General features: G+C 36.0%; 1 protein-coding gene across 1 annotated transcript; it reads left to right on the top strand.

The window, feature by feature from the left end:
• The first annotated feature begins 1,624 nt into the window (after positions 1-1,624).
• Positions 1,625-11,445, top strand: LOC127429772 (integral membrane protein 2C-like). Its single transcript, XM_051678937.1, has 6 exons — positions 1,625-1,931; positions 6,701-6,844; positions 6,991-7,179; positions 8,997-9,107; positions 9,200-9,350; positions 10,474-11,445. Exons 1-6 carry the CDS (start codon positions 1,836-1,838, stop codon positions 10,563-10,565), a joined length of 783 nt encoding a protein of 260 aa, XP_051534897.1. The 5' UTR covers positions 1,625-1,835; the 3' UTR covers positions 10,566-11,445.
• Positions 11,446-13,891: the final 2,446 nt, after the last annotated feature.

Below are 13,891 nucleotides of genomic sequence, written 5' to 3'. Positions count from 1 at the left end.
TGGCTTTGTGATGGCCACTCCAATACCTTGACTTTGTTGTGCTTAAGCCATTTTGCCACAACTTTGGAGGTATACTTGGGGTCATTGTCCATTTGGAAGACCCATTTGCGACCGAGCTTTAACTTTCTGGCTGATGTCTTGAGATGTTGCTTCAATATATCCACATAATTTTCCTTCCTCATGATGCCATCTATTTTGTGAAGTGCACCAGTCCCTCCTGCAGAAAAACACCTCAACAACATGATGCTGCCACCCCTATGCTTCACGGTTTGGATGGTGTTCTTCAGCTTGCAAGCCTCATCCTTTTTTCTCCAAACATAACAATGGTCATTATGGCCAAACATTTTACATTTTATTTCATTAGACCAGAGGACATTTCTCCAAAAAGTAAGATCTTTGTTCCCATGTGCATTTGCAAACTGTAGTCTGGCTTTTTTTATGGCGGTTTTGGAGCAGTGGCTTCTTCCTTGCTGAACAGCCTTTCAGGTTATGTCGATATAGGACTCGTTTTACTGTGGATATAGATACTTGTCTACCTGTTTCCTCCAGCATCTTCATAAGGTCCTTTGCTGTTGTTCTGGGATTGATTTGCACTTTTGGCACTAAACACGATCATCTCTAGGAGACAGAATGCGTCTCCTTCCTGAGCAGTATGATGGCTGCGTGGTACCATGGTGTTTATACTTGCATACTGTTGTTTGTACAGATGAACATGGTACCTTCAGTCGTTTGGAAATTGCTCCCAAGGATGAACCAGACTTGTGGAGGTCCAGAATTTTTTTCTGAGTTCTTGGCTGATTTCTTTTGATTTTCCCATGATGTCAAGCAAAGAGGCACTGAGTTTGAAGGTAGGCCTTAAAATACATCCACAGGAACACCTCCAATTCTGTACACTTCCTATCAGAAGCTAACTGTTTAAAGGCTTGACATCATTTTCTGGAATTTTCCAAGCTGCTTAAAGGCACAGTTAACTTAGTGTATGTAAACTTCTGACCCACTGGAATTGTGATATAATTAATTAAAAGTGAAACAATCTGTCTGTAAACAATTGTTGGAAAAAATACTTGTGTCATGCACAAACAAGATGTGCTAAACGAATATAGTTTGCTAATATTAAATCTGTGGAGTGGTTAAAAAAAATTAGTTTTAATGACTTCGAACTAAGTGTATGTAAACTTCTGACTTCAACTGTATCTATTTATCTATCTCTGTAACTCTGTATAGACCAACACTTATGATAATTAGCTATAATACTAAAAAAAAATATTTGTTTCACCATGGTATTTGTTACCATAATATCCAAAAAATTAACCATGGTTACAATAGTCCTGGCTACTACAATGTTTCTATAGTAAAACCATGGTTACATTTCTTAGGGAAAATTATAGCATTTATCTCTATATCTAACTCTATATTGCCTATGCATATGACATCAACGTGAACGCGCTTATCCCTTCACTGTGACTTTAATAGCGTTTTATTTTATGTATTTTTTTTTAACATGGTAATATACAGTATATCGAAGAACTGTGGCATTACTATCTGATACCATCAATCCACCATGTTTCCGCCACAGTACGTTTTCAAAGGCTTTAAGGCTAGGTTTCTAAAATACACTGTGCACAAAGCATGAGCGCGCTTGCTGATTTTAGGTCGCGCGCATTATCCCAGTCGCGAGCGCTGTTATTTTAAGAGCGTTTTTATTCACACACACACACACACATATATATATATATATAAATAAATAATACATTCATTCTGTGCATTGTAACATAGACCAGTGTCAAAAAGCCAAAGGGATAAGCTCAGGACGGAACGTTTGTTTTCCCCGCATCATGGTGAAGATCAGCTTTCAGCCCATCGCTGGACAAAAAGCAGATAAAGAGGAGAGTGATGGAGATAAGACTCAAATATTCATATCGCATCCACACGTAAGTTTCGCTTTTCGTGTGCCACATAGAAAATATCAAAATACATTTGTGGTTAAACGAAACAAGGGGAGCGTAAGAGGGAAACGTAAAATTAGTGGTAAACCATCAATCACATCATTTGTTGGGGGCGATACAACCTATTGGCATTGCTCCATCAATGCTTGTTAGTTTATTTATGGCTGTTTTGCATGGAAATAGTGTTGCCCTTTGGTTTCATAAAAAGAGGACATGGATGCTGCAGCACTTGCATCCGCAATTGCATGATATTTCTGTCTCTGCCATTTAATGTGTATTTTAGGCTATGTACCTACTATTTGTGCATTTATTGTCACATTTTAATGCATGTATATTGAAAATCTTGTATATTGAAAAGATACAGTATATCAAATTAAATGTCAATAAATAGCTAATACAGTAAATTGCTCTCATTTAATTATGAAGTGTTGTGGTGTTTTGGTAAACATCATGGATGAAACAGACTACATATAAAATAGACTGAAACATCTAACCCTTTTTAATTAATTTTAATTAATGCATGGATTATGTCATGTCAAATGTGGAGCAGAAGATAACATTTGACATGGTGCAGCATGTGTGTTTGTGTCTATGTAATGCACACACACTTATCAGAGACAAAATGGCAGATGGCTACGGTGAGGAGAAATGACTTCTGTCAGCTTTAGCTGTTTAATATTGTCCTGGGACTAAAAGGTGTGTGTGGGGTCAGGTTTTGATGTTTTGTGGGGACCAGATGACCTCCCATTATTGAGCATTACAAAAGCAGCTTAATAAAGGGACTAAATAATGTATTAAGTAAAATGTAAAAAGGTGTCTGTAAGGGTTAGATGTAGGACTATGGATTTTTGATTATGGTTTTCAGCTGGCTTTGCTTCAGCACCCAGATTTACACTGGACATCAAGAGGTGAATCAACACAGTACAAGAATTGTTTATCGTACAGAAGTAAACAAAAATGTCCTTCACTGAAATGTATTAATATTAGCCTACCATGAACTACATTTCCCCAACAATATACAAAAAGATTAACATGCTGTTAAAAATTTAGCAGAAGTCTGATATACTAGCCTAACACATGAAACAAATATTATATTAATGCCATATTACCAAGTGTCAAGTTAATTTGGGCCAAAATATTTTAGTTTGATTGGACCCACAGCTTTTGACATCAACAATAAAGACACGGAATGCGTTTTCTCCCTTAAACTGATAAGCCTGTTTATTTTGCTATCCTAACTATGCACAACTATATTATTAGTTACATTTTATTATTTGCATTTAGCATTGTTTTGTCTGTGACCCTTTCAGAACAGACTAGCAACCCACAGGGACATAGCATATTATAACTAGCTTTATATGAAAACAACAGAAGTCAACTGGAAGTCCCCACCATGATATTAAAGCAAATTTGTGTATGCGTTAAGAATGAGGCCAACTTAGGGCATGTGCTTTGTAGTTTGCAGATGGGTTGCAAGACTGTAGGCATTATTAGTCATTGGCTATCAGCATCTCACATCTACTAATTTTCTGCTGTAGTATGAGCACACTGAATAATCCATTCTTGGCTGCAGTGGAAAAAGTGAATGTAGAGCAGATTGTAGATTGTAGCATGTTTCACAGCATGTGGGTGTTTGTACTGAAAATGGCATGGTTTACTGAGGACATGATGGATTCATTACTTAAGTGTGTGTGTGTGTGGTGTGTATGGTGTGGGTGTGTGTGGGGAGGGGGTTGTCGGTCAGGTTTTGCTCTCTTGGTGGGACTAAATGTCCCCACAAAGACAGTACAACCAGAAATGACCTACTTTGTGGGCACTTGTAGGAGGGCCTCCTGATGAAAACAGCTTTATACAGGGATGAAATAATATTTTAAATCAAATCTACAAATGCCAAGATGTGTCTATACAGAATAGTGGTAGGGGTAGAGTTAGGGTGTAGTAATTAGCTATTTCCTTTCTTCTGTGAAACATGAAAGATGTTAAGCAGAATGTCCAAGCTTCTGTTAGCGATGTGCCACGGTGGTCGACTAATCGACTAGTTGTCCAACAACTGACAACTAGTTTACTAGTGGGATTGACGACTACTAACATTAATATTTTCAGTGGTGGTGGTTTTAATGGGAGACAGACGCAACTTCTTTGAAAGTGTTTTTGCATGATTATAGCTTGCTGTGTTTAAAAGTGAACTATAGTCAGCACAGTAAAACCTTCTGCAAGAAGTTCGTCTCTTTACTGCTTTAAGTTAAGCCCATTTATACACTGCTGCTGTTTCAGCCTTCAAAGCCCCACATCAACAATACATTACAAGACGAAAACTGTCAGGCATTAACATGAAAATAACGTTAACATAACGGAGCCTAATTGTAGGCTACGTTATTCTTAACAAGACTAGTCGACTAGTTGTTCAAACAACTAACTGACTAGTTGATTATGAAAATTGATAGTCTTTAGTGGTGGTGATTTTGATTCATTTTAGTGACTCAGTTCTTTTGATTCCATTCACCAAAAAGATTTGTTCAGATTCGTTCATTGATTTGTTCATTGACCATTTCTTCAAGTTACGCCTTTGCGCCTCTAGATGGGGCCAAATTACCATCTTTTAAGTAATTGCATTGAACCAAAAGCAGTCATTCATGACCAGAACAAGTCTAAATATCTTTTAATAAAATTTGCTGTCTAAAATTCTACCAAGAGACTTCAGCACTGTAGAGTGTTTAAGCATCATAATCATTTCCCCTCAAATGACAATAAAAGCATATCTGTCAGTAGAGTAGTCTAGGGGATGCACATGCATATGGTGTATGCCCACCTATCTTTCTTAGGATTTTGCCTATGCCCACCTGAAATAATTGATGATGTGTATGGCCGCCAGAACAACAAGTAGGCTTTTGACCCTGAATTTTTTCAATCTACTAACGCAATGCCACAGCACCATTGAGTGAATTGTGTGTGTGTGTGTGTGTGTGTGTGTGTGTATATATATATATATATATATATATATATATATATATATATATATATATATATATATATGAGAGAGAGAGAGAGCGAGAGAAATTTAACTTATGCATTATTATTGGGTCTTTCATAAATTTACAGTATGCCCACCTCTTCAGACACTACTACACCACTGTCTACTGTCAATAGTGAACTGCAGTTTAGTAAATGGTACCATGCTATCCTGTTTTAAACATGCTGTGGTGCAACATCTTCTTAAAAAACCCAATCTTGATCCAACAGTATTAAATAATTATCGTCCAATTTCAAAACTGCCCTTTTTATCAAAAATCCTAGAGAAGGTTGTTTATCGTCAGCTCTCTACTTTTTAAAATGGAAATAGTATTTTTGATAAATTTCAACATGGTTTTAGAGCACAACACAGCACAGAGTCTGCCCTCCTCAAAGTGTCTAATGACCTGTTGCTGGCTGTTGATTCAGGCTATTGTGCAATTCTAGTCCTCCTTGATCTTAGACTCCATAGATCATGGAAACTGCTGTAGTGTTTAAGACGGTGGGCAGGGATTCAAGGGACTGCACTTGAATGGTGATCCTCCTATCTTAAAGAGAGATCTTTCTCTGTCAAATTGGGAAAAGTTTCCTCCTCCTCTGCACCCATTCGTACAGCCGGTTAAACCAATGACATGCTGCCTCACAGCTCACACTCGAATGCTATTGGCTCATGATATAGTCAGTCTTTACAGGCATGAAAAACCACCAAAGCAGTCTCGCACTTCAAACTAGAGCTCATTGGCTTTGAAAGGGAAAGACGTCAGTGAACGAGAAATATGAGAGAGTGTATGGAAGTAAATGAGAACGATTCTCTCACTTAAAAGATTTGTTAAAAAAAAAAAAAAAAGATTCATTCAAGACCGAAATATCACTATTAGTTTTGAACATCGCTAGCTTCTGTTTTCCCTGCAAGGGAAGCATATGGTGATTTATACTGCCAAGCTCCAAAAAGGACAAAAAAGCACCATAAAAGTAGTCCATATGATGCATAAGCTATTTTCCCAGTCCAAAATCTCATTTGCAGTTGCACTTTTGAAAATTGCTGTGTCGCGATCAGTGACACTCGAGAACCAATGCCATTGCAGTCAGTGATGTCAAACCTGGTACAAGGCATCTAAAAATTACATTTTAAAATTAAACACATGTGCAGATGAGATGAGACCTCACTTAAAATCATATTTTAGCTTATTTTTAAGATTTTGGCATTTAATTTCATAACAAAATTCCATCAAATTGAATTGTGTAATGTTTAACAAAATTAAATTAATAAAATGTAAAATATTAAGGTTTTGTATATTTTCATTTTAGTAAACAGTACTCAATTCAGTATAATATAATTTTTGTAATGAAATTAAAATGCATAAATATATTTGTATTTTTTTATTTAATTTTTTTTGAGTGCTCTAGCGAAGGGAAAGATTATCAATAGATGTTGGCGAATATTTATATAATGGCTAATCTTGAGTTGTATGGACTACATTTATGATACTTTATGGTACTTTTTTTGACAGTATGTATCACCATCTAATTTTGCTATAAGGAAAACAAGCTTGGACATTCTGCCTAACATCTCTATTTAGTTTCACAGAAGAAAGAAAATACAATGAGTGTGCACAACATGAGGGAGAGTAAATGTTGATAAAAGTAATCGCAAAAAAACAATCCCTTTAATTCAGAAACAATAAAAGTCTATGGAAAGCCCTCACAATGATATAAAAACAAGGCTGTGTGTGTATGTGTTGTAGGTGGAAGAGGAACTGGTCTTGCCTGTCGGACGGAAACGCTCCTCTTTGAGTGAACTCTGCTGTCTGACAACTGCACTGATTGTCTTCACCTGCAGTCTGATCTACGCATCAATATATATCTACCGATACTACATCATTCCTCAGGTTGCATGCGTAACATATGCTACAACAAATGCACTACAATTTGCATATATTACACTTGAGGTTTATGGATGCTGCATCACTACAAATGTGCTGATGGTGATGGTATAATGTTGATAATGCAGTTGCTTAATGTGACGGACTTGCAGGTTCCAGATCAAAGTCGGTTCCACTGCCGTGTGGTCTATGAGGACTCTGTGTCGGCTCCACTGCGAGGGTCTCACGAGCTGGAGGAAAATGTGGGGATTTACCTGAAGGAAAACTATGAGCAAATCAGTGTGCCTGTACCCGACTTCAGCAACACAGACCCTGCTGACATCATTCATGATTTCCAAAGGGTAACGCACTTAAAAAATTTCTGACCCATCACATTCCCAGTGGGTCAGAAGTTTACATACAGTAGCCTTCCACAAGCTTCTCACAATAAGTTGTTGGAATTTATACCCATTCCTCCAGACAGAACTGGTGTAACTGAGTCAGGTTTGTAGGCTTCCTTGCTCACACATGCTTTTTCAGTTCCGCCCACAAATTTTCTATCGGATTGAGGTCAGGACTTTGTGATGGCCACTCCAATACCTTAACTTTGTTGTCCTAAAGCCATTTTGCCACAACTTTGGAGGTATGCTTGAGGTCATTGTCCATTTGGAAGACCAATTTGTGACCGAGCTTTAACTTCCTGGCTGATGTCTTGAGATGTTGCTTCAATATATCCACATAATTTTCCTTCCTCATGATGCCATCTATTTTGTGAAGTGCAGCAGTCCCTCCTGCAGCAAAGCACCCCCACAACATGATGCTGCCACCCCCATGCTTCACGGTTGGGATGGTGTTCTTTGGCTTGCAAGCCTCATTCTTTTTTCTACAAACATAACGATGGTCATTATGGCCAAACAGTTTAAATTCTGTTTCATTAGACCAGAGGACATTTCTCCAAAAAGTAAGATCTTTGTCCCCATGTGCATTTGCAAACTGTAGTCTGGCTTTTTTATGGCGGTTTTGGAGCAGTGGCTTCTTCTTGCTGAACAGCCTTTCAGGTTATGTCAATATAGGACTCGTTTTACTGTGGATATAGATACTTGTCGACCTGTTTCCTCCAGCATCTTCACAAGGTCCTTTGCTGTTCTGGGATTTTTTTGCACTTTTCGCACCAACCTATGTTCATCTCTAGGAGACAGAATGCGTCTCCTTCCTGAGCAGTATGATGGCTGCGTGGTCCCATGGTGTTTATACTTGCGTACTATTGTTTGTACAGATGAACGTGGTACCTTCAGGCATTTGGAAATTGCTCCCAAGGATGAACAAGGCTTGTGGAGGTCCATCATTTTTTTTCTGACGTCTTGGCTGATTTCTTTTGATTTTCCCATGATGTCAAGCAAAGAGACACTGAGTTTGAAGGTAGGCCTTAAAATACATCCACAGGTACACCTCCTATCAGATGCTAATTGGCTAATTGTCTAAAGTCTTGACATAATTTTCTGGAATTTTCCAAACTGCTTAAAGGCACAGTTAACTTTAAAGTATTTAAACTTCTGACCCACTGGAATTGTGATATAATTAATAATTAGAAGTGAAACAATCTGTCTGTAAACAATTGTTGGAAATATTACTCATGTCATGCACGAAGTAGATGTCCTAAACGACTTGCCAAAACTATAGTTTGCTAATATTAAATCTGTGGAGTGGTTTAAAAATGAGTTTGAATGACTTTAACCTAAGTGTATGTAAACTTCTGACTTCAGACTGCACACATGAAGTAGTTTCACTTTTGCACATAAGTACAATTTCCCCTACCACATATTCTGTTACCTACACCTTGTTGAAAGTTCAGCATAGTTGTGTTTTATCTGTTAGTCCACAGCACTGGATGCTGGTGCTCTGGTGTTTCTAGCTAAATGTATTTTCTAATATAGCAAAAAAATAAATGAATAAAAAACTAGTGAGGACATTTTCATTGGTCCTCTCTAGTTAGAAATGTTCATAAATCTGCCAAATAATTTTTTGCTTTAAATCCACTTATATCTATAGGTTTGTGTGAGGGTTAGGTGTAGGGTTAGAGAATAGCAAATATCACCTTCATATAAAATAAACATCACATCTATAAGATGTCCTCACTAATATAGTGAAAGTAACATCTTGAATGTGTTTGGTTTTTTAGGGTCTGACGGCCTACCATGATATCGCCTTAGACAAGTGTTATGTCATCGAGCTCAATACCAGTGTGGTAATGCCACCACGTAACCTCTGGGAACTGCTCATCAACGTCAAGGTTCTTACAGTGTGGTTGTGTATAATGGCAGTTCAAACCTGAATAATTTTTATTATTTTATGTAATTGTCTTTTTTCTCTCTCTCTTGGTAGAAAGGGACTTACCTTCCCCAGACGTACATTGTCCAAGAAGAAATGGTTGTGACTGGCCGTGTTAATAACATGCATCAGCTTGGACGGTTTATTTACCGTCTGTGTAACGGTAAAGATACATACAGGCTCCGTCGTCGCACCTCTCGCCGTCGTAAGTTCACACCTTTTTCTTACCAACACCAAATCATCCTCTTTAATGTAGAAAGTATTGGACAAACATTTTTCAATGGGAAATGCAGAAATCTAGAGAGCAGTGTGGCTGATATAATGCTTATAAATACATTTGCCTTTAAACAGTACTTAAGAAATATGATGGTCAGATACAAGTAGGCGTATATCTAAGTAGGCGTTACTCGACTTGATGCCGTCAAAAGTCTAGTTTGCAACATTAAATGACTAAATGGGAAAAGATATTATCAGATGCTGATAATTAAAAAATAATTATATAAAATAAGTAAATTTAAAAATTGATTAATTTGTCTATATATTGGTTGATCACTACTTACAATTAGCTACATTCAAAGACACTAAATGACCAAATGGTAAAGTTATCAGTCGATGCTGATAATTAAAAAAATTACTAAATACAACATTTACAAAATTAAAAAAACATTTTTATCTATCGATATATTGGTCAAAGTAGTTATATTCAAAGACAATAAATGACTAAATGGGAAAAGTTTTCATCCAATGCTGATTAAAAATAAATGAATAAAACTCTAAATATAAACCTATTTACTGGTCCATATATTGGCAGACCACGACATAAAATTACTTGCATTCAAAGATAATGAATGACCAAATGGAAAAAGTTATCATCCGATGCTGATAATAAAACAAAATGTAAAAAATACTAAATATAAACTGATTTATTGGTCGATATATTGGTTGAAGTGGTTACGTTCATATTCACAACATGACCAAATGGGAAAAGTTGTCATCCGATGCTTAAAATAAAATAAATAATACAAAACACTAAATATAAACCGATTGATCGGTCAATATATCGGTTGACCACTATTTAAAAGTAGTTGAATTTAAAGACACTAAATGACCAAATGGTCTTTCGATGCTGATAAATAAAATAAAAACAATAAAACTCTAAATATAAACCCATTTATCAGTCGATATATCGGCTGAGCATTACTTATATGTAGTTACTTCCAAAGATAACTTTTTTTAATCTATAAGTGTATATACAATATTTTCTGATGTGAATAATATTTTTATTTAATTTGTTTTTGTCTGTAATTTTTAAAATTCTCTCCTGGTAGGTATCACCAAACGTGAGGTGCAGAACTGTCACAGCATCCGTCACTTTGAGAACACGTTTGTGATGGAGACAGTGATTTGTGAAACCCCATAGGCTGCTTGTGTCTTTGCTCCTCCCATTTCTGACGAGATCACAGTTGTTGGTCTCAGTAGCCACACCCACTTTGAAATTCACACACTTTACCTCTGACCACTCTTTTCTCTTTTTGTATTTCTATCTCTCTCTCTCTCTCTCTGTACGTAATATGTAATTAATTACACCTGTTCCCTTAAAGGTGTCGAAACATTTTGTTTCTTTGCATATTTGCAATAATGATCATTCTCTAAATAGTGCATCTTAAATCCTAACATGGTAGCATCTGATGTCTTAAAATTAGACGATTAAATGGGCATTAAGCTCAGAGTGTGAGTGTATGTGTGTTTACACCCATGCCTGCATGCTTGCACCTGTGTGTGGCTGGCTGTTTGTGCTTTGTCGATTTCCTCTTTGCTTTTTTGTATATTTGTGTGTTGTTAGATCTATACTCTTCACTCAGTGGTTCTCAACTGGAGGATCGTGACTCAAATATGGGTCGCACTTAAAAATTAACTGAACCTAGTGCCAGTAAAAGCGTCACATGCCTCATTATATTTATCATAAATGTTCACTTACTCTGCTATCTCAATATCCAGTTCTCTATAATGTAATGATATCACTTCTACACACACTTCCTGTGACACTTCCTCTTTCCTTCTTTCTTTCGCCCTCTCTTTCCTTCTCTCTTTCTGCATGCTTTTTAAGAGAACACACACATCATTTTGAGTATTTTCTTATCTTATGAACAAAGCCTTAGGCCAGATTCATGCCCTGGACTAATGTATACAATCTCTAAATCTATTTGTGTTTATGTGTGTGGGTGTTGAAGTTAACAGATCTTGTTTAGTTGGGTGATGCAAACATGCAAATAAACCAATAAATTTAATTGTGTCACTGAGCATCTTTTTTGTTTTTCTATTTCGAAAACATCAACAGCATGGACGTTCATCCATTCAGCCAACCATATCTTTATTTTTTGGGTTAAAAAATGGTTGCACAATTATGATGATCGCATAACTGCTTCTTTGAAAGCCTCTGTTGACATATAGTGTGGACACACTTTAGCCACATTTTAAAGGGAAAGTTCCCCCAAAAATGAAAATGATGTCATAATTTACTCATGTCGATCCAAACTCGTATGCTGTTATTTTTACCGTGGAGACTTTTTTTAAAATACTTTTTACACTTTTCTTATCATACGTCACCAATCCATCTGTGGTTGGTTAGCTCATGACTCACCAGCGTTCACGTCCAGATTGAAAAATTGCACGTCAAAATCTTTGACACCAAAGTGACATTGGTTCTCCCATATGTTATAAACAAATGTTAAAATGCAATTTTTTTATTTCTGAATGCGGACACTGGCTAGACTAGCAAATTTTGGTGGAGAGGATGATTATCAGTGAATAATGACTTGAATTTTGTTTTTTTCCTCACACAAAGCTATCATATGTCTTTAGAAGACTTGGAATATAACACTCGAGTCATATGGACTACTTTTATAGTGTTTATTCCTTTTTGGAGCTTGACAGACGTGGTCACTATGAACAGTCGTTGAATGAAAAGAGCTGAGAAAAGAGTAAAAACATAAATAATTAACAATATAAAATTTTTGCATACTGCATACAGGTTTGGAATGACATCAGAGTAAGAAAATATTGACAGAATTTGTATCCCTTTAAAAAGAAGACTTCAGTGAAACCAGGAGACTTCCTTAAAGCCCAGGGATAAGTACTCTTTCAGACATCTTCCATTATTTTGAATTATAAGAAAGGGGAAATTAGACGTCTGTGAACTTTCTGTTGCTGCAAACGGTTTTTCACATACATGCATCATGCAGTATATTGAAATTCCCTTTCAAAAGGTCATCAGTGAATCTCTGTCACACACACCCACCCTTAACCTCTGAGCTCAGATTAGTATTAAATCAGAGAATAGAAGTTAATTCACACAGAATATTTTTTGCGTTACAGCTAGACGAAGCACAATGAATAATGCAGGTGTCTTAAGATGTTTCTTAAAAATTTCAGTTCTTTTACTTGACACTGTCTTAAAATGCTGCACTCATGGGATGAGACCCTTAAAAGGATAAAACACATTCTGTGTGAACAGCCCCTAAGGTGAAAAAGTCATACACTGAAAATCCTAAAAAGTTGACTTTACTTAATTGATTTAGTAAACTTGTTTCATCAGCTGAATTGAGTAATGGCATCTCCAAAACTTGTGCAATTAAGTTCACTTAACTTGATGTTCATATAGAATTAACTTAGCTATTTAAGTTAAGGTAACCAGATGCAATTAGACTTAACTCAGATTTGCTGTTCAAATATTGTTGTTTCTACTTAATAATTTTAGTTGAATTGACTCAAATTTAGATCATGTAATAACACAGCTCAAATAAAGAAGATTATAATCAATTTTAGGTCAATCATTAAATAAACTTAATGCTTCTCGTCTGAAATGCATATAAACCTGTATTTCAGTTGCACATGCACAAGGTGAACAGGGTCCAATTTGACCAAAGGGGACACAGATCCCCCTAATCATGTCATCACACGAAACAACTATTTTCAACAAAACAACATACTTATGACTATACTTATTAAAGTTAAAAACATTACAACAACTATTACTGAAGCTATTTAAGCAATGTATTGATACATAGATGTGCTTCTTCATCATTTGACCCTTTCACTGCATTTATTTATTTATTTATTTATTTATTTTTGTTATTTTATAGCTCTAAAATAAGCCATGGAAGCATGAACTGCATACCGTCATAAAAAGTGTTAGTTTGCAATATCTAAATACATACAGCATGTTTGTACAAGTTCTTAGCCGTTATGGTGCAATAAAATAGTGATAACATTATAAGACAGCAAAAAGCACATTATTTTGTATTAGTTTATCCAAAACACATTTTCAGTGCTGCTTTCTGCTAACACACACATATGAATCTGTATTAATTGTAGTCATTTAACCCTAACCCTTTGCTACTCAAAGAGGCCCATCTAATACTCTTTTTGGGTTATAAAAATGCACTGTTAAAGATTTTCTCGTAATAAAAAAGTTAAGAACTGGCAGCAGGGTTGCCAGCATGTTACAGTAAAATTAACGGTATCTTGCTGTTGCTGAAATTAACAGCTAGATACTGTTTTTACAGCTACAGTATACAACTGTAATTTAGCAGCATATAGATGTCAAATTACATACTATATATTTTTGTTGAAATTAACAGCTATGTTCCCAGCATGCACTGCGGCATGAAGAAATTACTTCGATTTTTGTACTATTTACTGAGTTATTTTGACATTGTTTTTGTTGTAGTCTGTTACTTATATTTT

This window comes from Myxocyprinus asiaticus, chromosome 39, assembly GCF_019703515.2.
Source record: "Myxocyprinus asiaticus isolate MX2 ecotype Aquarium Trade chromosome 39, UBuf_Myxa_2, whole genome shotgun sequence".
NCBI lineage: Eukaryota > Metazoa > Chordata > Actinopteri > Cypriniformes > Catostomidae > Myxocyprinus > Myxocyprinus asiaticus.
This window is presented reverse-complemented; position numbering and strand designations above follow the sequence as displayed.